The sequence below is a fragment of the Pteronotus mesoamericanus genome, unplaced genomic scaffold, assembly GCF_021234165.1.
Source record: "Pteronotus mesoamericanus isolate MK-2021 breed Mesoamerican mustached bat unplaced genomic scaffold, CSHL_Meso_final contig_33, whole genome shotgun sequence".
In the NCBI taxonomy this organism is placed as follows: domain Eukaryota; kingdom Metazoa; phylum Chordata; class Mammalia; order Chiroptera; family Mormoopidae; genus Pteronotus; species Pteronotus mesoamericanus.
Genome location: NW_026555135.1, coordinates 4,391,841 through 4,417,188, shown reverse-complemented (window position 1 = coordinate 4,417,188; position 25,348 = coordinate 4,391,841). Strand labels below are relative to the sequence as shown.

Genomic DNA, 25,348 nt, shown 5'->3' with positions numbered 1-25,348 from the left:
CTGGGTGTGTGGGGCTGGGCCCAGCGTAACCCAAGCCATGAAGTGCCCAGGGGTTGCCATGGTTAGAGACAGGTACAGTTTCTGATTGGGACAATGGCCCAGCTGTTCTTCAAAACCCTGCTCTAATCCTACATCATCCACCCAGTCACGGAGTCGTGGAGTCAGCATGTCGAGGAAGCCTCCTCGAGCCCTGCAACTCTTGAGCAGGACTCCCCTGACCAACGGACACCCCTAGTGTTAGGCCCATGGACTATCGGAGCCAGGGCCCTTCTAGGTGCCATGGGTTGGTTTTCTGACCATAAATAAAAGCAACTTAGATACCTCTTCTAGGCTTCACGCCCTGTGCCTCCCTTGCTCAGAAACAGTGGTCAGGGAGGTTAGGAGTGACACTTCTTATGGGGCAAATGGTGCAGATCTTGGGATTTTCTGGAGAGTCCATAAACCTCCGGAATTCTTTACTTTGACGCCCTAGTCAGCCCACTCAAGGACACAATGCCCAGGCTGATTCTCTGCTAGCTGCCAGCAAATCAGTCTACCCGCCCCCCCGCAAATTTCACAAATAAGATTCGCCGATCCCTGGCTGTCTGAAGTTTCCCAACCCTCACTCTTATGAATCCTGTTTTTGCCTTTGCTCCTTGATTCAGTCTACTCGCCAAATGCCTCTCATGTGAAGAACCAGTTTGCCTGCAAAATCACCAAACTACATGTAAAATAACCACCTACATGCCTCTGAGTGATTCTCAGACATGGTCTGCGGGGCCCCAGTGGAGACACATCCCATCTCACGCAGCTCCCCCCTGTGAAGGGGCCCTCAGCCTCCGCACCGAGATCGGCCAGGAAGTCAGCTCCGGGCCTGGCCTCCCTGGTGGGCAGGTGGGTGGCTCCCTGCTTACCTCCAGACCCAGGGTCAGGCTCCGCCCGGCCTGAGCCAGAGGCTGCGGAGAGCCCCAGGCCCGCCCTGTGTTCACCTGCCATCCAGGGAGAGGAGCAGGGAGCGGCCCACTAGGAACTGGGGTGCACACCAGTGGGTCCTCTTGCGGTGCCTCTGGCTTTGGCTCAAGTTCTAGTCCCACCGTGTTGGCCGAGCCACACTGTTCCTGTCTGGAGGTGCCATCATGCCATGCCCCGCCCACACCCACCCCCTTTCAGGGGATTTGTCAGTACAAGGGGCTCCCTGTGAAAGCAGCTTGCTGAGCAATGGACAGACATCAGAAACCCAGACACAGGCTCTCCTTGGGAGCCTGAAGTTGCAGCAGGACCCAGAGTGGGGAGGGTGGCAGAGGATCATCCCCCGCCCCACCCCCCAGCCGCAGCTGAGGGGCCACATTGCCTGGGCTCCTGAGGGGAGGGACACCTGGCCCCGAGAGCTCCTTGCTTTGATTCCTCAGGGAGAGCCCCGGGCTCCCTCAGACTCTTCCAGCCCTGTCTCCTCAGCTCCCCTTCCTGGTCCTGACAACCTGAGTGTGTCTGTGCTGCTCACTCCCCTGGTCCTGCCTCTGGCCTTCTGTTCATGCAGTGCCCCTTCCTGGATGCCATCTCTGCCAGCCAGCCTCACCCACCGCCAGGAGCCCCACCGCCGTCCCCGAGCTCAGAGTGACACCTCACTCCTCCACATCCTTCGGAACCTTCTCTGTACTTCTTTCAGGCAGTTAGCACCCACGCCCCCCCGAGCATGCCCTCCATACCAGCCTGCCCAGGGCCTGGGGGCCTGTTCAGGGGCTCCCTCTGCTCTCTCCTTGCGGCTGCGCATCCACCGTTACCTTCACCCCTGCCTGAGCTGCTTGAGGGAGAGGCTGGGTCAGACCCCAGCGCACAGCTGTGGCCCTGACTAAGCCTTGTGGAGCCTCAGTTTTCCTGTCTGTGTAACGGGGCTATTAGACTAACAGTTCTGAGTGTGGTCCAAAGAGCTCCGAGGGTCCCCAAGAAGGTCTTTTCTTTTCCACCTACATATGAGTGAGGCCAGGTTTTCTTCATGTACTTCAACCAAAACAACACCACATCAGACTGAATGTGAAAACAGATATGAGAACCCAGTTGTCTTCTGTTATAGCCAGACATTCAAAGTACTTGTAAGTACTACAAAACAATGTCACTCTTCTCACTATTTTTTCAAATTTTGGCAAATACGGTTCTTTTTCATAAAAATGTTATCTGTAATGGATTTTTATGGTTATTTTTAAATGAATTGGTAGAATTATTAAAGTTTTTGTTTTAATTTATAATATGGAAAATATCACAAGATGTCACTCACATAAATGTTCTTTGGGGTCCTCAATAATTTTTAAGAGCGTAAAGGGTTCCTGGGCCAAAAAGTGTGGGAGCCTCTAGACTAAATGATCTCTGTGGGCCCTTCTTGCTCTGGTGGTCTGTGAGCCCACCTCTTAGGGTCAGCTCAGTCCTGGCTGAGAAGGCTGCGATTGCCCTCCTACGTCTTAAGGTAGAGGAGTGTGGCGGGTGTGTATGACTGGTTGTACTATGGAGGCTTGGGGTGGTGGTCAAGGAGCATGTTCCTTTCTCCATCCCCCTCCTCAGGTACGGACTCCCAACCCATTCTCTCTTGATCCTGAGGAGCCGATAAGAGACCCTGACCCCACAGCAACCGTAGGGAGGGCAGCCGTTCCCTGTCTCTGGGTAAACACTGAGCCTCTCAGCAACTCTGCCCAGTAGGAGGAACAAGAACCTGTGGTATGAGATTTCTGGTCAAGATGATGGCATAGGTAAACATGTCTACCTATCAGATGCAGAGTTCAAAACACTGGTTATAAGGAGGCTCAAGGAACTTAGTCAGGGCCTCAGCGATGTAGAAAAGATCCAGTCAGAAACGAAGGATACACTAATTGAAATAAAGAACAATTTATGGGGAAACAAGAGGAGAGTGAATGAAGCCAAGAATCAAATCAATGATTTAGAATATAAGGAAATAAAAAAACAACCAATCGGAACAACAAGGAGAAAAAAGAATCCAAAGAAATGAGGATAGTGTAAGCAGCCTCTGGGACAACTTTAGGAGGTCCAACATTCACATCATAATGTGAAGGAGTGCCTGAAGGAGAAGAGAAAGAGCAAGAAACTGGAAATCTATTTGAAAAATAATGAAAGAAAACTTCACTAATTTGGTAAAGGAAGTAGACATGCAAGTCCCGGAAGCACAGAGAGTCCCAAACAAGATGTATGCAAAGAGGCCCACTCCAAGACAATCATAATAAAGTGCCAAAGGTTAAAGATAAAGAGAGAATCTTAAAAGAAGCAGGAGAAAAGCAGTTAGTTATCTACAGGGAAGTTCCCATAAGTCTGTCAGCTGATTTCTGAAACTTTGCAGGCTCGAAGGGATTGGCAAGAAATATTCAAAGTCATGAAAAGCAGGAACCTACAGCCAAGATTGCTCTACCCAGCAAAGCTATCATTTAGAATGGAAGGGCAGATAAACAGCCTCCTGGATAAGAAAAAACTAAAGGAGCTTGTCATCACTAAACCATTATTATACGAAATGTTAAAGGGACTAATTTTAGAAAAAGAAGATCCAAATGATGAACAATAAAGTGGCAATAATTACATCTCTCTCAACAATTTAATCTAAAAAACAAAATAAGCAAACAAGAAGAACAAAATCAGAATCATGGGTATGGAGAGCATTTTGATGGTTTCCAGAGGGGAGGGAAGTGTAGGGGGATGGGTGAAGAGGTGAGGGGATTAAGAAGTACAAATAGGTAGTTACAGAACAGCCATGGGGACGTAAAGTACAGTATAGGAAATGGAGTAGCCAAAGAACTTATATGCATGACCCACGGACATGAACAGTGGTGAGGGGCTTGCCTGAGGGAGTGGGGGGTGCTGGGTGGAGGGGGGGAAAGGGAGAAAATTGGGACAATTGTAATAGCATAATCAATAAAACATAATTTAGTAAAAAGAACCTGTGGTACAAACTGCCTCCCTCCCCACCCACAGACCACACAGGCCATGGCCCAGAAGAGAAGATGACCCAGACCGTGGGACACAGGCAGATGAGCCCGGGGTGGCCAGCAGCCGACCTCAGAGTCTCAGGAGGCGGGGCCCCTGGGCAGCAGCAGCGGGGCTGTGAGCAGGAGGGGCCAAGGGCACTCACGTAGATGAGGTGGTCCCGGTAGCGGATGAGCAGGTTGCGCAGGATACCAGCCTCATTGAGGTCCCCCAGGCGGATCATGTCCTCGACTCCGTGGACCGACGTGGGGTGCATGGGCTTGATGTGCGTGGCCTTCTGGGGCGAGATCCAGTGTTCCTGCGGGAGGCACAGAGGCTAACGTCGGGCTGCTCTCCAGAATCATAAACACGTTAACTGTAATGGATTTTTATGGTTATTTTTAAATGAATTAATAAAATTATTAGAGATTACTAATTATTACTAAATTAAAATTCAGGCTCGCACACTGGGGAAAAGGCCCAGGGAGGAAGGGAACCCCCTGTCCCTGCTCCCCGGCACGGGCTTTGTCCTCTTCCACAGACAAAGGCTATCAGTACCTCCAGGTTTGAGTCTATGAGGATGGGACCACCTACGCCCAACCCCCGTGGGCCCCTCCTCCTCCCCCGCTTAGAGACTCTCTCTACAGGCTGAAGAGGTAGGCAGGCCAGGGACTTTGGCCCCACCTTACGGTTGTCATAAAGGGGATTAGCGTCCCCCAGCCACTTTACAGGATGGAATGAAAAGTGTAATACTTAGAGTTAGCCTTGGCTTTTGCTCTAGGCTCCAGAAAAAAAAGGAAAGAAAAAAAAAAAAGCACAAAAAGTAACTTCAGATAGTTCCAGGAATAAAGCAACAGGCTCACGGGATGAAGAATCACCGGGGAGCTCCTTTAGATAGCATGGTCAGGGACCACCTCTCTGAGGAGGTGACAGTAAAGTGAAGGCCTGGGAGAGGACATTTCAGGTCTGGGGAACAGCAAAAGCAAAGGCTCTGAGGCTGGTGAAGGAAGGCGGTAGCTGTGGAGAGGGGGAGAGGTGGACCCGTTTGGGATGTATTGCACAGGGCTTGTCGACCGATGTACGTGCAGCGGGGGAACTGTCAGGACTGAGCTGAAGCAGAAACTGGGACAGAGGTTGCCCTCTGACACCCCACCTCTTCCCTGCAATATTCCCTGCTGCCACTGGGTGGCAGAGAGTGGAGCATATGGCCAATAGCGTTGGCTCCTTCAACAAACCTGCAAAGCCCTGATTTCCTCCCAGTGCTGGAAGCATAGCCCCCTCTCCGCCCCCTTCCACCCTACCCACCCCCCTGCCCCCGTAGTCTCCAGCCTCTTCTCCTCACCATCCCAGCACTCCAGGGAAGTGAGAGTCTGACCTGTGCTCTGGGGTGCGGCCACAGCCTGAGTCAAGCCCCCACAGGCCTCTGGCTCCCCTCCCTCTTCCCAAATGACAAAACCCTGGGACCTCAGAACCCAGCCCGACTTTTGGGGAGGGAGGTGAAAAGGACCCCTCCACTCCCTTCCAGCTCAAACCCCAGGACTTGCTGAGTAGGTGTGATGTCATGACTCACACCTGACTCTCGGCCAGGCCCCGCCTGGCATAACCAACCCCAACAGACAGACGCTGGCAGGAATCTGGGCATCAGCCTCCCCATCCCTTCTCACCCCAATCCAACCGGTCGCCCACTCCTACCCATTCAGCCCTCTAAAGTACCTTCCTCGCCAACCTGAAGCCCCCCACCGTCCAGACCATCATCTCTCATCTGATCCCTGCCCCTTGCTGTCCCGCCTCTCACCTCCAGCTCTCCCCTCTTTTCCCTCATCTCCTGGGAGTTTCCTCAAGCACCAGTCTGAGCCCACCGCTCTGGTGCTTTCAGCCCTTCTCTGCCTCCCCCCATGCTCTCCAGCCTGGCACTCGAAGGCCAGCATGAGCTGGACACAGGGACTGCTAGCTTTTGCTCCAGTTATTACCCCTGCGCTTCCGAGCCCCCGAAGGCTGGTAGCCACTGCCTCGAACATGCTTGTGACCTTGCTCACGCTGTTCCCTCCACCTTCTTCCCACTCAGCCTCTGCGGCTCAGCTCAGGTGGTCCCTAGTTTCCAGAGCTTTCCCTGGCACCCTCGCGCACCCTCGTGCTCTCCCTGGGCCCGCTCCCCCCACAACCTCCACCACAGGCAGGGCCAGGGGCATCCTCTGGGTCCCACACTGACTGAGCCTCCCAGTGCAAGGCAGTGATCACCCTGGGTCGCCCTTGTCTGAGCGCAGTTCTGTCCCTGACCTCACAGGTGCCCACAGGCTGAGAGCTCCTGGAGGCCAGAGTCGATGTCTGCTGCATCCCTTCCACAGAGCCTCATACAGGGACCAGGCACAAATGACATGGCAGAGAGTCTCTAATAGGCCAGCTGGCCCGCTGGCGATCGCTGAGGCCTGCGCCTGAATTAGAAGCAGAAGTCCGAGTCATGGGGCGACCCTAGAGGTCTCCTGTTCCAACCCTCTCACCTCACATGGGAGACTACCAACCGAGCAGGGTGGTGGCCTGCACAGGCCATCAGAGCGTTCAGGGACAGAGCCAGCACTGCCCACAACTCCGGTGTCCCTGGCACTTCACAGTGCCTCCCGGGCCAGGAGCCTCCCAGTGCAGGTCAAGCCCTCACGCAGCTCTTCCCAGGGCATGAATGAGCCGGGTGGGGAGATCGAAGAACGTGCCTGGACTTTCCAATCCCAAGTGGAACATTCCTCTCACCCAGACACCCTATTTCTTGATAAAAGCTGATCCAGCTGGAAAATTCCCTCTGCTTGGTCCCTCGCACTGCCTGGGCCCCAGGCCCCGGTGTGGGCCAGAGCGGGAGGCCTCCCGGATAGGCTGTCTGCCTTCCCCCCTCAGCCCAGCTCTCAGCCCATAACCCCTCCTCCCAACAGCTCAGCACAGAGTTAAAAGGCAGCTCAGCCACTGCGTGACCCTGCTGTGTGACCCTGTCGCTCCATGCTTGTCGCTGCTCCCCCCAGCCTCCATGATCTCATCTATGAAACGGGCATTAGAATAATTGCCCTTTCTTTTGGGGGATGTTGGGAAGATTACTTGATACAATGAAGACCAACGTTTGTTTTACTCCCGTAGGTCCAAAAAATACTGGTGCATGGTAATTGCTCAGCCAGTGTTGGGTATTATTATTCCTCATAACGGAATTACCGGCTGCTGTTTTACAGGAAGGAGGCACACTCAGGAGGTACAGTGGCTCGCCCGGTGAAATGGCAGAGCTGAGCCTCTCCCCCCACCCCCCGCCTCTCCTGCATGGAAGGCCCCCCAGCTGGCGTCAGCACCTCTCAGATCAGTGTCCACAGGTCCCTACAACACCAACCAAAGTGTGAGCAGGGCAGAAACCGGGGCCTGGCCCTGCAGGGATACCAGAGAGAGTGGGGAGAGGGAGGGAGAGAAAAGATGGCTAATTCCAGGGACCACGGACACATTTGGAAAAGAGCTGGCCCGCACTGAGCTCGGGGAGGCGGGGAGCACGTGGTCTGCAGAGGAAGGGAAGGAGGGGTGCACCTGGCAATGGGAACACTTGGGCAAAGGCAGAGTGTTAGGATGCCTGTGAGCACTGGAACCATAACATTCATTCATTCATTCATTCATTCATTCATTCATTCATTGAGTCTTTAGGGAGAACACTCTCCGGGCAGACCCTTTGCTGAGCTCTGGAGAACCAGATGTGAGTCGCCTGGTCCCTACACTCAAGCTGAAGCAGCCTGCGGGGAGACAGGAATAGAAGAGGTGCCCTGGAGGGGCGAGGAGGGCAGGGGGCTGAGAGAGCCCCGTGGAAGAGGAGGCCAGATGCCCCGGCCCCTATTCCACCTCCAGTCATGGCCCTCCCTGCTCTGCAGCCCCCACTCCCAGGGCCTTAGTCGGGGCCGGTGGGAGGGCACCTCTGAGATCCGGTGACACAGTTACGGGACACCATCTGACATGCAACACGACCCAGGTGAAACCCAAGCCTGCAGAGAGAGTCCCTGGGCCCCACCCCGGAGGCTGCAGGCAGGTTCAAGGGCCTGTTTGTGCTGCCAGCCCCCCTTCTGTGGCTGCGGCCTCACAGTGACTTCCTAGAGAGCCCTCGCGCTGGAGCCTCCGGAACGACACTGCAGGCGCTCCCAAACTCAGGGGACAAAGGTGCGGTTAACAGAACCTGAGCCCCCAAGTTGCCACTGAGACATTGGGAGGGGAAACGGACGTGTGGAGGCCAGAGGTCCTGGGCCTAATCCCAGCACCATCGCTCACCAGCTGTGTGACTCATTCTGGGCCCCTCTCTGCGCCCCTGTTTCCCCTGGGGGTAACAGCGGATGCCCTCCCTGCCTGTCGCAGATGCTTGTGGGGACCTAAGGACAGAACTGAGTCAAAGGGCTGTGCAGACCCTGACAGGGCGCCCAGGGGCTGCAGGGTCCTGCACCCTCCCCTTGTCCCCAGGGAACCTTCTGCTCCGAGTCACTGTACCCTCTTTCTCTGTCGTCAGACGAGGAGGTTAAGATGTGGACTCCGTCCCAGCTCTGTGCCCCCAGAACGGAGCACAGCACCGAGCACAGCACTGGGCACAAGCCAGATTACGGTGGAACTGAATCTCCCTACGCCCCTCATGTCCCTGCTAAGCTGCAACGCTGTTCTCTACACCACGTCTGTGTGTCCCCAGGTATATACGCACATGCAACACACATGCACACATGTTCAGAAGCCCCAGGTTTTCCCTCTGGGCCCTCGCCCAGACCACCCACATTTTTCGTACCTTTCCTTCCCTCCCCAAAGCCCCAGCCTCACTACCTACCAACTCATGCTTCCCATGTCCCTTTCCCTCAGGGCCACAGGAGATAAAGGGTTAATCGGTTAGGCTGATTTCCAGGGCAGCACCAAGGTGGACAATGAATTCACATGATGCTGTAACCCAGCAGAGTGAGACTAAGAGCAGTTTCAGACTAACTCTCACTTTTTTGAGGTGTTCTCTGCGTGTGATCTATTTGTGGGTCACCACCCTATGAGACAGGTCCCATTACCCTCATTTTACAGAACAGAGAACTGAGGCTTAGGAGGGACAGAGACTTGGCAAAGCTGGCATTGCTAGTAAGGGGGCAGGATGGGGTCTGAATCTAGTCTGACCCGGAAGCAGGCCTGTGCCCGCGGAGCTCCCAGCCCAGTGCCACCCTGCCTTACCGCACGCGCGCGCACACACACAAACACACACGCAGACTCACGTCTCTAACAGTAGACAGAATGGACTACACTTGTGGACACGGAATAGGTGCCCTGGGCCAGAAGGGGGAGCGCCCTCTCCCCCAGGAGCAGTGGCGAAAACTCCAGGGAGCGAGAGGCAGACGTGAGGGCACCCCGTCGGGGCAGTCACTGCCTGGCCCTACCTCAGGCCACTCGTCAGCCTCGTCCCTGAGGTGGGGGGCAGGGGCAGAAGGGGGGACCACTCACATTGCCTTCATCGTCCACCACCTGGATCTGCCCAGAGTCGCAGAGCTTCACCACCGCCCCGATGGGCACGTCGAACTCCTGCCCGGATCTCAGGTCCATCCAGACATAGTCTCCCTGCGGGTGAGAGACAGTCGCAGGCCAGTTGAGCAGGGGCAGGGCTTGGGCATCCCTCCAAGCAATACTGTACCCCCCACGACCACCAGAGGCTTTTGTGACAACCACCAGAGAGGGAAGGAAAGGGTACCCGCCCTTGCTGGGAGCCACTTGGCGCCCTCCCCTGTGGCAGCCATCGCTGTCCCGATTTGACAGATGAGGAAGCAGAGGCTCAGAGAGAAGAGCTGGGAGCCCACCCACACACGCCCAGGCCTGCTCAGAGCCCGGCTCTGCCCAAGGCTCTCACCTCACACGTGTACAGCAGACTCATTGAGTTTTAGATAGAAACACCGAGGCACCCAAGCCACTTCTCCTCTGTCCTAAAGAAGTGTCCCCACAGGCCACCTAAACAGCCTCTGTCATCTTCAGGGTCAATTCTCATAGTTGTAGCAATGGGTTTCTCACAGTGACCCCGCTCTACACAGGGCCCTGTGATACGAGTTAGTTGCACTGTCTCTTGGCTTGTGGGTAGAGCCCTGAGCCTGGGGTGGGTGGGTGTCATGCTGGTGTGCCCTGCAGCATCGGGCACAGGGCCTGGCTCCCCATGCATATCCAGGAAGGGCACATGGAAGCCACAGGTAAAACCCAGAGTCAGAGAAGTGGACTTAGAACAACCACTTCCAGCACCGACGCATTCGACAAACATGATAAGCACCTACTGAGTACAAGGCACCAATTGATCTAAATGCTGAGGATGGAGCAGCAGCCATGGAGTCCGCCCTCTGGTTGGGAGGACACAGAACCCAAACAGCTGAGCAAGTACGTTCACATGACCACGTTGACTGGTGGGGAGTGACTGGGTGGCCCACAGCGGATGCGGAGCCAGGGAAGCCACTCTGTGGAGGAAGTCTCTGAGCTGAGGCCTGAAGGGCGAGAAGCAGCCGGACCAGGAAAGAACAAGGGTAGAAACCTGGGCAGAAAAAATAGTAAGTACAGAGGGCCTGCAGCAGGAAGGAACAGCAAGGAGGCCATTGTGTCAGGACCTGAGGAGAGAAGTTAGTCACGGAGGTGAGCAAGACCCAGGGCACAAAGGCTCTCACTGGCCTGGAGGCAAAAGTTGGGATTTTATTCTAATCCTAAGAAAAGCATTCTTTTTGGTGGTTCCCAAATTCCACAGGAGGGTAAGAGAATGTAAACATCCTAATAAAAAGATAACTTACTATCAAACAGTAGTTGGAAACCTAACAGCGGATACAACTAATTCACAGTGAAATAAGCCCGTGAGAATGGTCCAGTTGAAATAGCTCTGGGCTATGAGTCTGGAGGCTGGACTGTAGGACCTGCTTGGCCTTGGACAAGTCACTGACCCCTTGGAGCCTCAGTTTCCACGTGTCTCAGTGAGAGGCAGGCTCAGTGAGTCCCAAGGTCAACTCCCAAGGTCAACTCCCAAGGTCACTGCTTCAGCCCCCTCCTATTCCTATCGCATCCAACTGTTTTTCAGCCACAGCTGCCATTGTGGGCCTTCGTTTCATGGGAGGTTAGGGCGTGTCAGAGACCGGTTTACTCCAAACACAAGGTGTTTCCCAGAAAAAGTAAGACTAATTGGAAAGCCTCCGGGCAGGGAGGAGAGCGCACGTGTTTACTGGGCATCTGCTGTGGCCCGGGCTGCGCAGCTGCTTCCACAAACTTGCAGACCTCGCAACTGCTTCCGTCCCAAGCCCAAGCTGCACTTCCTGCTGCCCTCCTCTCCCACTCTGAGTGCCAGCCTGTGGACCACCTGGCACACCCTTGCTTAGGCTGTTGTTTTCCACCAGCCCCCCGCCCCACCTCTGCAAAAAGTGGACACGCCTTGTCTGTCCAGATCCAGAACAAATAGTAACTCTCCCTGGTCTCTCCCCACCTCCCTACTTTCCTTCTCCACCTCCCCAAGTGCTGAAAAGCTTATTCATTCATTCAGCACATATTTTCGGAGAGCCAGCTGTGGACCAGTCCTGCTCCCAACGAAGCAGTGAACCGGCAGAGTGCCTGGAGCGGTAATGGCAGCTCCAAGCTAGAGCCAGATGTGAACAGGTGCCAGGTCACACGGGCCCTTAAAGCCAGGGACAGGAGCTGGACCTCTAAGTACGACAAGAAGCCATTGGGAGGCTGTGAGCAGGAGAATGGAGTGATTTTCAACACTTCACCCTGGCTGCTCTTTTGAGAATGAAGGCCTCCCTCGGCGCAGCCCGCACTGTGCTGGGTCCTCACCATCTATGTCCATTCCCCAGTAGCTGGCAGCCCTCTGAGGGAGGGGCTGAGTCTGAGTCTTTCATCTGTGACTCCCCAGGGTCACACACAGAAAAGCAGAACCTGTCTCTCAGAGAGAGAGAGTGAGAGAGAAAGCACACATGAGCATATATGTGAGAGCATGTGAGTGTGTACGAGGTCTGTCTAGAAAAAGTCCAGCCATTATTAATACATTGCGTACCGCGTAGAAATCTCTAAGACATACGCCAGGGTCGAATGACCAAAATACAATGTAACTGCAATGCTTTATGGGTTCGTGCAATTATATAGTTTTTTGTAGATTGACCTGTACGGTTTCCACCAATGAGATTGCTTCATTCGATGTGGACAAGACAGTGTGCTGACATCTAAAGTCCGTAACAGATGGCGCGTGAAAAACGAGAAAACTTGTGAGCGGTCCTTAACGGATGACGCGTGAAACATGAGAAACCCCGTGAGCGGTACGCAATGTGTTAATATAACAGTAACAGTTTGCGCAACATCAGTGTAACTTGGCAGCCAAGGAGAGTGCACTGGAATGCACCTGCATTAACAAGGATAACTTCGCTGTAATAGTCAGTGGGGGCAGTAGACACCATTGAGTGAGCATGTACACTATGTGGCCATCCCATTCAAAATGACTGAGTGAGTAGAGCAATGAATCTGCATCAAATTTTGCATTAAGCTTGAACATTCCTCTGCAGAAACTGTTAGGATGATTCAAAAGGCTGCAGCTATGGGCAACTAGTGATTTGGCAGCTTCATCACAACAATGTACCTACTCACACATCATGTCTGGTGCAGTTTTTTGGCAAAACATCAAATCACCCAGGTAACTCAGCCCCCCTACAGTCCAGATTAGCAGCCGCAACTTCTGGCTTTTCCCAGAACTACAATCACCTTTGAAAGGGAAGAGATTTCAGTCAGTGAGATTCAGGAAAATACGATGAGGCAGCTGATGGCAATTGGGAGAACTGTGTGAGGTCCCAAGTTACCTACTTGGAAGGGGACTGAGGCATCATTGTCCTGTGTGCAATGTGTCTTGCCTCTTGTAGCTTCTTCAATAAATGTCTGTTTTTCATAGCATGTGGCTGGATACTTTCTGGACAGGCTTCGTGAGAGAGTGTGCATGAGAGAGGAGAATGTGTGGCGCGTGTGTGCACACAGAGAAAGGCCGACTCACTGACGGAGGCCAGCCGTGGCACGTGTGGCACCAGGACGTTGCCCTGGACTAACTCAGTTATCACCAGAATGGTCCAGGTCGTGAGGTAGAAGTTTTCCTGTAATTAACTTTTTCATTGAACCTCATGATAACCCTTAAGCAGAAGATTCTATCTCTACTTATCATCTCAAAGAGGCCAAGAAACAGTGCCCAAGTTCACACCGCTGTTTTGTGGTAAAGCCAGGCATGAAGGCAAACCTGACAAGCTCCAAATCCGGTGGTTTTTTCCCAGCATGCCCTGGGCTCAGCCCTGAACCCAGCTCTGTGAGCAGAATGGGGAGCGCTGATAGGGTCTCTGCCCGCAGATGACTCATGGGCCCAACAGGCAAGCTGGAAGCTTGGGCTGAGGGTAGCTAGAGGGCAAGGTTACTGTCTGTGAGTCACCTGTATCCCCCAGCCCAGCTCAGAGTCTGGCACACAGAAAGTGCATCTCAGTCAGGGAACAAAAATTAACCAAAATGAAAGACCCTGTGTCAGCAAAACTGGAGGCTCAGAGAGGCTGAGTGAGGAGCTCAGGGTCACATAGCAAACAGAAGCGACTAGAACTCCCCTAACTGAAGACTGATACCAGGAAGGCGGTGACTTAACAGTCTCTGCTCTGGGTCAGAACATGAGAAAAGAAGCTAAAATGGCAGCTAGAAAGCTTCATGGAGAATTCTGGGCCCTGAGAACCCCTGAGAGGGAAAGTTCCTGTGGCCCCAGGGAAAGTCCCTAGAGCATCGGAATACAGTCAGGTTGTAAGGGTCTTCATTGCACAGGTGGTGAAACTGAGGCCCAAAGACAGGAAAGAACTTGGCCACAGTCACTCATCAAATCAGTGACCAATAAAACCGTGAGCATCTGCAGAGCCTGAACCAAAAAGAGCATGAGCCAGGAGTCGCTGGTTGGGTGAGGGAAGGAATGGAGGAAGGAAGATGTAAAGGAGTATGAAACTCTTTCTCTGAGGGGCAGGGAGAAGGATGAGAAGAAAGGGACCCTGGGCCCCAGGTTAACCCCTCTGGGCCTCCCACCCCCATGGCCAGATGCCAGGCAGCCCGTGACTGCATCTGGCCCCATTCCTACCACCCATCAGGAGGGGCGCCCCACTAGGGACCTCACCTTGAATCAAAAACCCCATCTGCGGAGTGACAGATGCCTCAGTGTGGCTGTGTAACTTGGGGCAAGTTCCAGATTCTCTGCTCTCCCGTAAGTGGCTGGAGCAGAGGGTCTCCGGGCCCCAGAAGTGATTTCCTAGAATGGGTCTGTCTAAAAGCCCTCAGGGGTACACCAAAACCCTGGTGGGGCTCCCTCAGGGAAGCAGGCAGGCATCCACAGTGAACACAGAGTTAAAGAGATCTGGGTTCAGGCCCCAGGTCTGCCACCCACACTGTGAAACTGGGTAAGTCTTTCTGGTTCTCTGGGCCTCAGTGTTCACCAGACTTAAAATGGAAGTCAGTGCCTGTGAAAGTAGGTTGACCTGAATGGCTCCCACCTTTCTGCAAGGCGTGAGCCGCATCTCCCATCAAGCGCCTTAGCCCTTTATGCCTCTTCCCTCCCCTGGGGCAGGGCCTGGAGCTCAATGTCTTGTGCTCCAGGAATGAAAAGGAGTCTGTTTCAGGACATTCCCCCAGCCCCCCATCCTCATAATCGATTACTCTAGGACACTGGTTGGGGTAGCCCCGTTTTCACAGGTGGGAAAGGTGAGCCAGTCCACCTGCCAGGGTGCCTGTGCTGCGCAAGTGTCCAGTTGCTAACCTTAGGTGATAGAGCAGACTCAGTGGGCCAGCCAGTCCCCCAACGTCTACCGAGGTCCCTGGGGCACCTGGATGGCTCTCTGCTCTGGGCCCGGGTGAAGGCGGGGAAAACCCTGCTGGGCCTGGCCTATCCACCCCGGGAAATGCAAAAGCTCGCCCAGGGAGAGGCAGCCGCGGCCAAGTCCTGCTTAGAGTCAGGAACCACACACAGTACAACAAACCCCCTCCCCCGACCCCTGTCCTGCGTGCACCCTGAGGCTTCGGGACCCCAGGGCCCTTCTGGCGCCTGACAGGAGGGGAAACTGAGGCCCCGGCGGGGTCCCCGGGGGACACCCTCCCTTCCGGGCCGGGCCTCACCGGCATGAGAGCGTAAGTCTTCAACGCCTGGTTCAGGTTGCGCACCAGCGCCCACTTGCCAGGCTGCTTGGCGCGCCCCTCGGCGGAGGCGGCGGGGTCCGCGGAGTCGGCGGGGTCGGCGGGGTCGACGGGGTCGGCGGGGTCCGCGGGGTCCGCGGGGTCCTCGGCACAGGCCGGGGGTTCCATGGCGCGGAGGGTCTGGAGGTGGCGGTGACAGCGACAGTGGCGGCGACAGCAGCGGTGGCGGCGGCAGCGGCTCAGCTCGGGCTCCCTAATTCACCTAATCCTGTGCGCGCCGCCCTCGGGGAACCCTAAACCGGGCCATCTGCCGTGGACCCATGGCAACGGCGGCTTAGGTGACGCCCGTGGTCCGGAACAGGGAGGGGGCGGCCGCGCCGCCCCGGCCCCATTCCCATCTTGGCGGGACCCCCATCACCCCAACATCGTCCGGGATTTCCAGCTGCTTCACCAGGCCGGCAGCAGGTGGCAACCGCTGTGGGCCTCAGCATGCATGCAGCACCTGGAACCTCCCCTCGACTGCAGTTTTGGAGAAAATCAGTATGCTTTCTATGAAAAAACAAAACAAAACGTGGGGATGTTCTAGAGTAGAACACAATAAACTTCGTGAATTTTTAAGACTAAAGGGAAGGTGCATCAAAGGTCTTTCTAGCTCACTGGCTGCCTCTGGGAGAGTGAGGGCAGATAAAGATCTTGGGGCTGTTGGCAGATGGGAGGCTTTGGGGGAATGACGAGTCTGTCTCCGCTGTACCCGGCTCTGAGGCCGGCCGCCGCTGATCTCCAGCCGCAGAGCAAGCACTGAGGCCTGGGGCCAAGGGGCCTCCCAGTTCCTGAGTCCATCAAGCAACCCCTGAGGGCTCAGAGTTCACTCTACAGCGGGTACCACGCTGGGTTCCTGTGTCCTGGCAGCGGCACAGGACTGGGTGCCTGGCTCTGGTCTATGCTGGGCTGTGAGCCACGGTGGCCAGGGGCCCACGCAGAGGGTGTGGAACTCCCAGGCCCTGTGACTCTCCATCCACCCCCACCTTTTCCCTCTCCTTCCTTATCTTTAGCTTCCTCTCTTCTTTCCTCCTTGTTTCTCTTCTCTCTTCAAGGCCTCTTGTTCCTGTTTTTGTCCCTTGACATTGTCTGGGATTCTGGAAGCCCCACTGCTCCCGCCACGAACAAGCGGACGACGGCGGGGAATAGGGGGGATGGCCAGGAAGGAGGGATGGCTCACACCGAACTCTGAGCTGCCCTGCTGGACCCAGGCTTCCTTCCACCGCAAACTCTTGTCCCAGACCCTGGAGACGCAGTGCTGTGCCACCCAGCACAGTTGGACTGACTGCCACGATCCCCACCCATTCCCTGTGCCCTCATCGGGACCCTGCTCTCAAGCAGGCACCTCCTCACAGTCAAGCCCAAGAACACACAGAGCCCTGCTCACCCACCCAGGGTGTCCATGGGAACAAGAGTCGGCGGGGTCGGTGGGGTCACACCCCCACTGACCAGGCCGGCAGCAGGTGGCAACCGCTGTGGGCCTCAGCATGCATGCAGCACCTGGAACCTCCCCTCGACTGCAGTTTTGGAGAAAATCAGTATGCTTTCTATGAAAAAACAAAACAAAACGTGGGGATGTTCTGGAGTAGAACACAATAAACTTCGTGAATTTTTAAGACTAAAGGGAAGGTGCATCAAAGGTCTTTCTAGCTCACTAGCTGCCTCTGGGAAAGTGAGGGCAGATAAAGACACAGGCAGGTGCTGGTGTAGGCTTCCAGGCATCCTTCCATCTGTCCATTTAACCAATCTTCTCAGGCTCAGGGCAAAGCTTAGGGGACACCGTCCTAGAGCTCCCAGCCCAGGGGTGAAAGGGTAGACAGACCCAGACACAGATAAGAATGGTACCACCAGATAAGGGACAGAGTAGCCTTGGAGAGACAGGGTAGTATGGCCACTAAAAAGTTGGACTCTGGAGACAGATAGCTTAGGTACAATCCAGGGTAGGCCACTCGCAAGCTGTGTGACCTTGAGCAAGTTCCTCAACTTCTACTGCTTTTGTGTCCTCAGCTGTGGAATGACAGGATTAAGTAAGTAAATGTGTGTAACTCACTCAGATTGGTGCCCCTTAGAACAAATGTGCTGTGTGAATGTTGGTTATTATTAACTGAGCAAGTCATGTGAAGAGGTAGCAAATGGCTATTGTAATTTTTTAAAGTGGACATGAGGGGGAAGGCATTCAGAAGAGGGAACAGCAACGCACAGAGAGGCAGAAGGAAGGGAGAGATGGTAAAACCAGGCCTGGTGGGTGGAAAGAGACCCAGCGAAGCGCTGAAAGTCTGGCACCTGCCAGACCCAGACCCTCTGCTCAGTCCCTCAACCCCCTGCGCCCTGTGCTGAAGCCTGGAGATAGGCCCGTGCCCTGAGGTGGCCTGTGCACCAGGTCTAATGCCCCTGTGACCTGCCCTGGCATCACACCAGACCCTCTCCTAGAACCAGGGCTCACTGCGACCCCAGGCCCATCTCCTGGAGCCCGATGGCCCAGGATAGGGCCTCCCACCCTTGCTCGTGCTGCGCCTTCTGCCAGGAACATTTCACCCACACCCCTCTTCCGGCTCCCTCCTGGCCACCAAGGCTCCACTGAGCCATGTGCCCCCTGGTCCCCACGCCCCCTCCCCACTACCTTCCTTTCTGTATTCTTTGGTGCCTCGCATGGTTCTGCCCTCACCTCTGCCCACCACCATCCAGCCCAATTCTGGCCCCTCATTTTACAGATATGGGGAGACTACGGTCCAGAGGAGGTTTAGGGACCTACCCAAGGATATATAGGAAGTAGGGACAAAAGATTTCAGAAAATAACTATGTCAGTTGTCATCAGCAAGTAGTGTCAGTGAAGATGGCACAGTAGGGAACTCCAAGAACATATCCCTTTACAAACACACACACACACACACAAAACATGGCAAAAACTATCAGAATCTACTTTACTGGAACTCTAGAAAATATTCAAAGGTTTACAGTAACCAATGAGCATTTAATGAAGAGAAAGGTGACTGAAACCTGGCAGGAGAGCTTTGTGGTGTTTTAACACACACACCCGCCACTCACCTATGCCCTGGTGGCAATCTTGAAGACAGCAGCCTGCATCCCTGGTGTGGGTTCTTAGGGTGAGAGGGAACAGAACAGGCCTTGTTATTAAGGGGATAATGCAAAGGGCTTGCTTTTATTTCCCTAACTTGGAAGTCTCTCAGGGCAGGCAAGCTACTGTGGAGGGCACTGGTCAAATATATACAAAGGCAAATGAACTAGCCACTGCTGCCAGAGGAAAAATTATAGACACTCTAGAAAGCCTGGAGGAAAAGCAAGGAGTGAGATGCTTCAGGAAACAAGGGTTTTGAAAATCTCCTGGGTATATTGGGGAATCCAAGAGACCATGTACATGCCCAGGAATGGACAATTGTTCAGAAAAAGCGCAAGACCCTAAGCTCTCACCTCTGACTGACCTTCAAGTTCTATGCAGACAGGAAGTGGAGGTTAAGGGAGAGTTGACTGAGCGGTGAACTGTGCCCTAACCCACACAGAAAGCCCATTTGCAAAGGCCGAGAGTTTTGATTTGTTTTGTTCTGGCCCCAGGTGTGTTAGAGGCTGTAGTGACCACACACAATAAAAATACAGCCTTCACAAAAAATAGTTTAGAAAATTCACTAAACAAAACTGCAATTCGTAAGAAGCAGCAACAACAAACCCTAGGGAAAGGAGACAAACTGACTTCCAGAACTGTTATATTATAATATTAAAAATGTTCAGTGTACAACAAAACATTGTAAGGCATGCAAAGAAACAAGGAAGTATGGCCCATTCACAGGAAAAAAGAATTAATAGAAATTTACCCTAAGAGAGCCCACACTTTGGACTTAATAAACAGCGACTTCCATCAACCATCTTAAATATGCTCAGAGAACTTAAGGAACGCAAAACAACATCTCACCTGAAAGAGAATATCAATAAACATACAGAAATCATAAAAGGGGACCAAGTAGAAATTCTAGAGTTGGAAAGTAACTGATACAGAAAAATTCACTGCAAGGGTTCAACAACAGATATGAAGAGGCAAATGTTAGAATCAGCACACTTGAAGATAGATTCATTGAGAATATCCTGTCTGAGGAGCAGAAAGAAAAAAAGAATTAAGAAAAATGAGAAGACACTAAAAAATCTGTGGGACACCATCAAATGGACAAATGGGTACAAATGGAAGCCCCCAAAAGAGAGGGAGAGCAGAAAGAATATTTGAAGAAATACTGGCCAAAAACTCCCCAAACTTGATGAAAGATATGAATCTATACATACAAAAAGCTCAATAAATTGCAATAGGATAAACTCAAAAAGATCCACCCTGAGACACATTATAATAAAACTATCAAAAGACTAAGAGAGATTCTTAAAGACAGTGAGAGAGAAGTCACTAGTCTATACAAAGGACTGTCAATATGATTAATAGCCAACTTCTCATCAGAAACCATGAAAGCCAGAAGGCAGTAAGGTGATTGATGTATTTAAAGTGGTGAAAGAAAAAACTGTCAAACAAGAATTCTATATCTGGCAAAACTAACCTTCAAATATGAAAGAGAAACTAATACGTTTCCAGACAAACAAAAGCTGCGGGAATGTGTCCTTTGTTGAATTGCCTTACAAGAAATAAAAGTAGCCAACTAAAATTAAAGGCACTAGACAGAGACTCGCAGCCATACAAGAAATAAAGAAGCTTGGTAAAAGTAGCCACATAGGTAATTGTAAACCAGATTATTGTTATTTTTGGTTTGTGACTCCTCTTTTCCTCCCTTTTTTCTATATCATTTAAAGGACAAATGCATAAAACAACAATTACAAATCTATGCTAATGGGCACATCATGCATAAAGATGTAATTTCTAATAATAACAATATAAAGAGAGGGATGGAGCTGTACAGAAGCCAGATTTTTTAAACTAAATTGGTATTAAGTCCCATTAGGTTGTTATAAATGTAAGATGTTAATTGCAAACACTAGGGTAACCACCAGAAAAGTATATATATTAATTTATCCAGAAGAGGAAGTGAGAAGAGAATCAAAACAGAACACTGGAGGAAAAAATCAATTAAACGCAAAAGAAGACACAGAATAATTGAGGGGGAAAAGATATACCATATTAAAAATAGCACAATGGCAGAAGCAAGTCTTTGAATCAGGAGCGTTCAACCTTTTGGCATCATTGGGCCACACTGGAGAAGAAGAAGAGTTGCCTTGGGCCGCACACTAAATACACGTAATCACAAAAATATCTCATAATGTTTTAAGTATCATATTTTGCTGTGTAAAATGTGCACTTTTTTGCCCAAATTTTTGAGTGAAAAAGAAGGATGCTTATATACATGGGTAGTACTAATTCCATATCTATATAAATGTTTTTAATTCTTTTATTTATGCTTATGCATTAAAAGTATAATTCTGGAATTATTGGTTACATAAAATTTCTTGTACCATATGTTCACAAATAAAGGCTAAAATTCCTTTATAATGCAAAAAACAAATATCTAAATATAAATAAATAAATAACTGAATTAAAAAATTAAAATGAAAGGTTTTTTCCCTGAAAGTTTGGGCCAAAAACATAGGTGTGCATTATACATGGCAAAATACAGTTTATTTATTATTTTGTGTTGGGCCACATTCATAGCCACCCTGTGTGCATGTGGCCCACTGGCCGCGGGCTGGGCACCCCTGCTTTAAGTGGAAATGAATTAAACTCTCTAATTAAAAGGTAGAGGTTGGCAGAATAGGTTCTTAAAAAAGAATCATTTATATGGTACCTGCAAGAGACCCACTTTAGATCCAAAGATACAAACAGGTTGAAAGTAAAAGGGCGGAAAAAATATATTCCATGCAAATAATAACTAAAGAAGAGCTGGAGCGGCTATACTTATATCAGGCAAAATATACTTTATGTTAAAAATTGTCACAAGAAACAAAGAACATTACACGCTATTTTAATAAAAGGGTCAATCCAGCTGTTATCAAGAGCCCACAAATTTATCTTCAAAATCCCCTTTGCCCACGAACATGGGCAAAGTACATCCAGTCTCTACTCTGGCCCTACCACGGAGCCAGAAATCACATCATACAAAGCACAGCAGCCACACCAAGGTCCTTAACAAAGAAGGTCATGTGCACCACAAATCTCTGAGTTCTTACAGACGCCAGCTAACCTTGCAACTTGGGGCGAGTCCCGCCTCCTGAGACCTCAGTCCTGTGTCTCTATATGAGCTACTACCGCAAAAGTGTCAGAGCTTCCCTGACACCCCACTACGGTCACCAGCAGGGCAGAAGCCTCCCCCATAACCAGGCTCCCTCCCACCCCCCTCCACCCCCGGGGCCTCCTGCTATTACAGTTCCACTCATGGGCACCCTTGTCGTGTTCCTGCTCCTCCTCCCACTTTAGCCTGGGACCTCCTCTAGGACAGGGAACAATCAATTTATCTTTGCATCCTTCATGCTCAGCCTGGAAGAGAGAGGGGCCTCAGCGCCACTTTGCTGGGAGGATGGGTGGGTGAGAACTTGGCTGGAGCAGGTAGCTCCTGACACGATAGGAATCTTCAGCCACCTCCACCCCACCCCGGAAGCTGTCTACACAATGGGTCTGCCCAGACTGCCACTAGGAAAGAGCACATGTTCTGCAAATGCCACCTAGCTGGGGCAGTCTGACCTCCTCCCTGTGCCTGCTCCTTTGGCACACCCTGGGCCCTGCACAGTGGCCTCCTCCCAGGGTCTCTCCCCCTGGGTGCTGCCCCCTCACCGCCATGGCTCCCTAGTCTGTGTGGACCTGCCCGGCGTATGTCTAAACTACTTTACCTGGGCTTCAGTTTCCTCACTGGCAATGAAGCGCCAAGATCCCTACCTCACAGCCCCACAGCAGCAAAATGACACCATGTTTGGAGAGTGCCTGCAGACCTGTGCGGGTGCTACTTCTGAAGAATTAGAACTCTCAACAAATGAAAAACATGTTCATGTTTTGGATTCTCAGTCCATCTTTGTGAAAGTGTTTCCTGTGCCCAGTACCTTGTGGGGGCTCGGAGAGGCTGGGAGGGAGGGAGGGTTGAATCTCTGTCATTGATACATCCCACGTGGAGACACTCTACACTTGGGAAAGAACCATTATATCCTTTGAGGTTTCCTGAGATTTTTATCCCAAATAAGACGAGAAAAAGAAAAGACTGGAGAATTCTCACACACAGGAACACTACTAATGTGATTTTATTAGTAGTTGTCGTCATGGCAACTAGCCTTTTGCAGGCCGTGTCTAGCACCAGGCCGAGCACTATGCCCTTTCATTCTCAACATTCCTTTAAAGTAGGTACCACCGTCCACCCTAGCCCCTCGGACCAAATGAGGCTGTAGTGACAACCATTCGTTCACTCAGCACAGAGCTCCATCCCTGAGTGGGCTGGCGTGGGGGCTCAGAAGACAGCGGGGAGCAGGGCAAAGGCTGTCCCCTGTTTCTGGCTCACCAGGAGGCCCCAGGAAAGCAGGGGAAGAAGGTGGAGTGACGAGACTTTACCAGCAGCAGAGCCCGGAAGGCTCCCAAAGGGAGTAATGAGCACAGTGGGGCCTGAAGGGAAATCAGGCAGAAAGAGGGGAGACAGAGGGCCCTGGGCCAGGGGGAGGCAGGAGGGGCAGCCCCAGGAGGCCAGTGAGAAACGCAGTGGTTTGATGGAATTCCTCGTGGCGTTTTATTTTCATAAACACCATCCCAGAAAAGGAGGGTTTTTACTCTTGTTTTGCAGATGAGGAAACTGAGGCTCTGGAAGGCTGAAGAAGCACCTGAAATCTGCCCAAGACGGAGCCCAGTTGGGTGGGCTCTGCCTATGGTTCTGTGTAGCTGGCCAGCTCCCCAGAGTTGGGGCCATTTCCAGGGCCAAAGAAGTCACCGAAATGTGCTTTCTGCGTGAGGGGTGGGCAAAGCTGGCGTCCACCAGCAGGCTGCCAGCAAGGGTGAGGTGGGCCCCTGCCCAGAGGGGACAGTCAGCCAAAGATCTGCCTCTGAGGCCCCCAGGAGGGCAAACACCCTTGGAGGGCTGTGGACGGTCCAAGACGGCCCTCTAGGACGCTGTGTGTGCCCCCACGCAGCCAGCCCCACCTGCACACAGACACTCAGCAAACGCTCGGTGACAGTGATGTTCCTTCTCCTAATGGTCCTGGCTGTCCCTGATAGGCCTTTGAATAGATTCTCAGGCGGGGGGACCAAGGGGCTTCAGAGAGGGTCTTCTCCAGTCCCAGGGTTCTGCCCTGATGCCTGCCTTCTCACATACACAACACACACGCTCACACAAAAACCCACAGCCTCAGAACACGCTGCCCAATGGCCTCTGATGGCCCCAGAGGACACGCCCCCACTGGCCCCAGGGCCTGGTGCCAGGCTCACCTGGCTCAGGGCCCACATTCCTGGCTCTGGAGACCAGGAGCTCGTTAGGGCCTCAGGCCGATCATGGGGAAGGGCTAAGGGTCAGGGGCCATTGCTGCCCCGGGAGGGAAGCAGGACGGGAGGACTCAGCCGCAGGCAGCGCTTCCGCTTCTCCCCCATATTGCTGCAGGGGGCTCCAGCTGGGGCCATGGCATCCCCAATTCACTGCTCCCCAGTCAGGTTCAAAGTCCTCCTAGTCGGGCATCAGTAAACTTGCCAAGCTCCTCTTCCCTTTCCCCGGGGGCATTCCCACATGTGGGCCTTTGCGCACGCTGTTCCACTGCCTGCAATGCCTGGGGATGCCGAGATGTATGTAAGTAAACAACTTCTACACAGTGGAGTGAGGGGAGTGAGTGCAGCGACAGAGCGAAGTCCCGCTAGTTCTGGACTGGGACAGTCAGGGAAAGTTTCCCAGCTGGGTTTTGAAGCATAGATAGGAATTTTCTGAAAGAAAGATTGGGGATGGTGTTCCACAGTTAAGCACACAGATGAGAGAATATGGGATGGGGTAAGACGAGCCACCCAGCAGGGTTATTCCCGGCACAGAACGATGAAGGCCAATGGGGCGCAGAGAACACTTACCTGCTGAAGAATCACCATTGTCCGCTGTCAGACGCTCTTGCTGCTCACCTGACCAGACACGGTTCTGCAGGGGAAGAAACCATATCAAGCCTCTGAGCAGACCAGCCCTGGCAGCCTCGCGCCTGGCAGGGGTTGCCGGGGATTCTCCTAAAGCCACAGCCACTCCTGCCTCTGGGAAGTCCTCCCTGGCTTCTCTTCCTCTGGTTGCAGTGCAGCCTGTGTGGCCTGGACCTCGGGCACCCTCACCAGCCCTATTGCCCAGGGCACCTGAGGTCTTCTCTAGGTCACTGTTATTCAGAGATTTCAAAGGGCTCCTTGGGGGTCATAAATCCACTTGCCTTACCTGGACATATGAGCCCAGAGGCCCTGAGAGGGACCAAGACTTGCCTAAGCAGCAGGACAGGGCAAGTTCAAGACGAGGACTTAGTCTTGGGTCTCCTGGCTCAGGGCTGTCCTAGGAGAGTGGTGACAGGGACAGTCTTGAGCCAGGGGGAGGGTCATGGGCTGAGCCTGCCAACACCCTTCCTGAGCACCCACCCAGGAAGGAGGCTCTACAACCCCCATCTGGTTTTTAAGGCCCAGTGCCATGTGGCTCCTGCAGACGGCTTCGTCTGGCCTCTTGCTGCTTCCTTCCTTCCCCAGCCCTGTACTGGAACCATCCTCAGCACTCACTGCTCCTGCAAGGTGCCAGCCCTCCTCACACCTCCTGGCCTTTGCATATACTGGCTCCTCCACCTGGAATTTTGACTAGTAAATTCCTGCCTGTGCTCAGTTCAGGTGGTACCTCCTCCGGGAAGCCTTCCTGACTGCCCCCAGGCTGCCAAGCATCCTGATATCTCCCTCTACCCAGCCCTGATCATATACATGCTGTTGCCTGGTCAGGGCCCATCCCGATCTCTGACCCAAAGTCGGGGAGTTGACCCAAGGCAGAGAGTGGGGTTCCGCCATCACCTCACACAGCACAGAGCCAGGCCTGGAGACCACTCAGGAAGGGCTCGCAGGACTGAGTATGGTGACTCAAGGCAACCCCAGCCCACGGGCCCTGGCATGAGGCCCTGCAGCCCCCGACCCACCCCCCAGGATGAGCATCAATTTTTCACAAGGCCCATTCAGAGGCACTGGGGCATTTGATCCTCTGCCCATGACACCGCCTGACACCCGAGCCCTGACCCCTGCTCTGGAGCCCTGGGACTCAGCGGGCACACAGTC

At 52.9% G+C, this 25,348-nt stretch overlaps 1 protein-coding gene across 2 annotated transcripts in view; it reads right to left on the bottom strand.

Annotated features, from left to right (window-relative positions):
- Positions 1-9,510, bottom strand: part of MYO7A (myosin VIIA) — a 66,357-nt gene extending 56,847 nt beyond the window's left edge. The window contains exons 1-2 of one of the 2 annotated variants that reach the window (XM_054576158.1): positions 9,397-9,510; positions 4,103-4,255 (exon numbers count right to left, since the gene is read on the bottom strand). In XM_054576158.1, coding sequence (XP_054432133.1) covers positions 4,103-4,255; positions 9,397-9,495 — 252 coding nt within the window. In that variant the 5' untranslated portion in view covers positions 9,496-9,510. The remainder of the gene's footprint in view (positions 1-4,102; positions 4,256-9,396) is intronic. The other variant, XM_054576159.1, reaches the window with a different exon arrangement.
- Between the last annotated feature and the right edge of the window lie 15,838 nt (positions 9,511-25,348).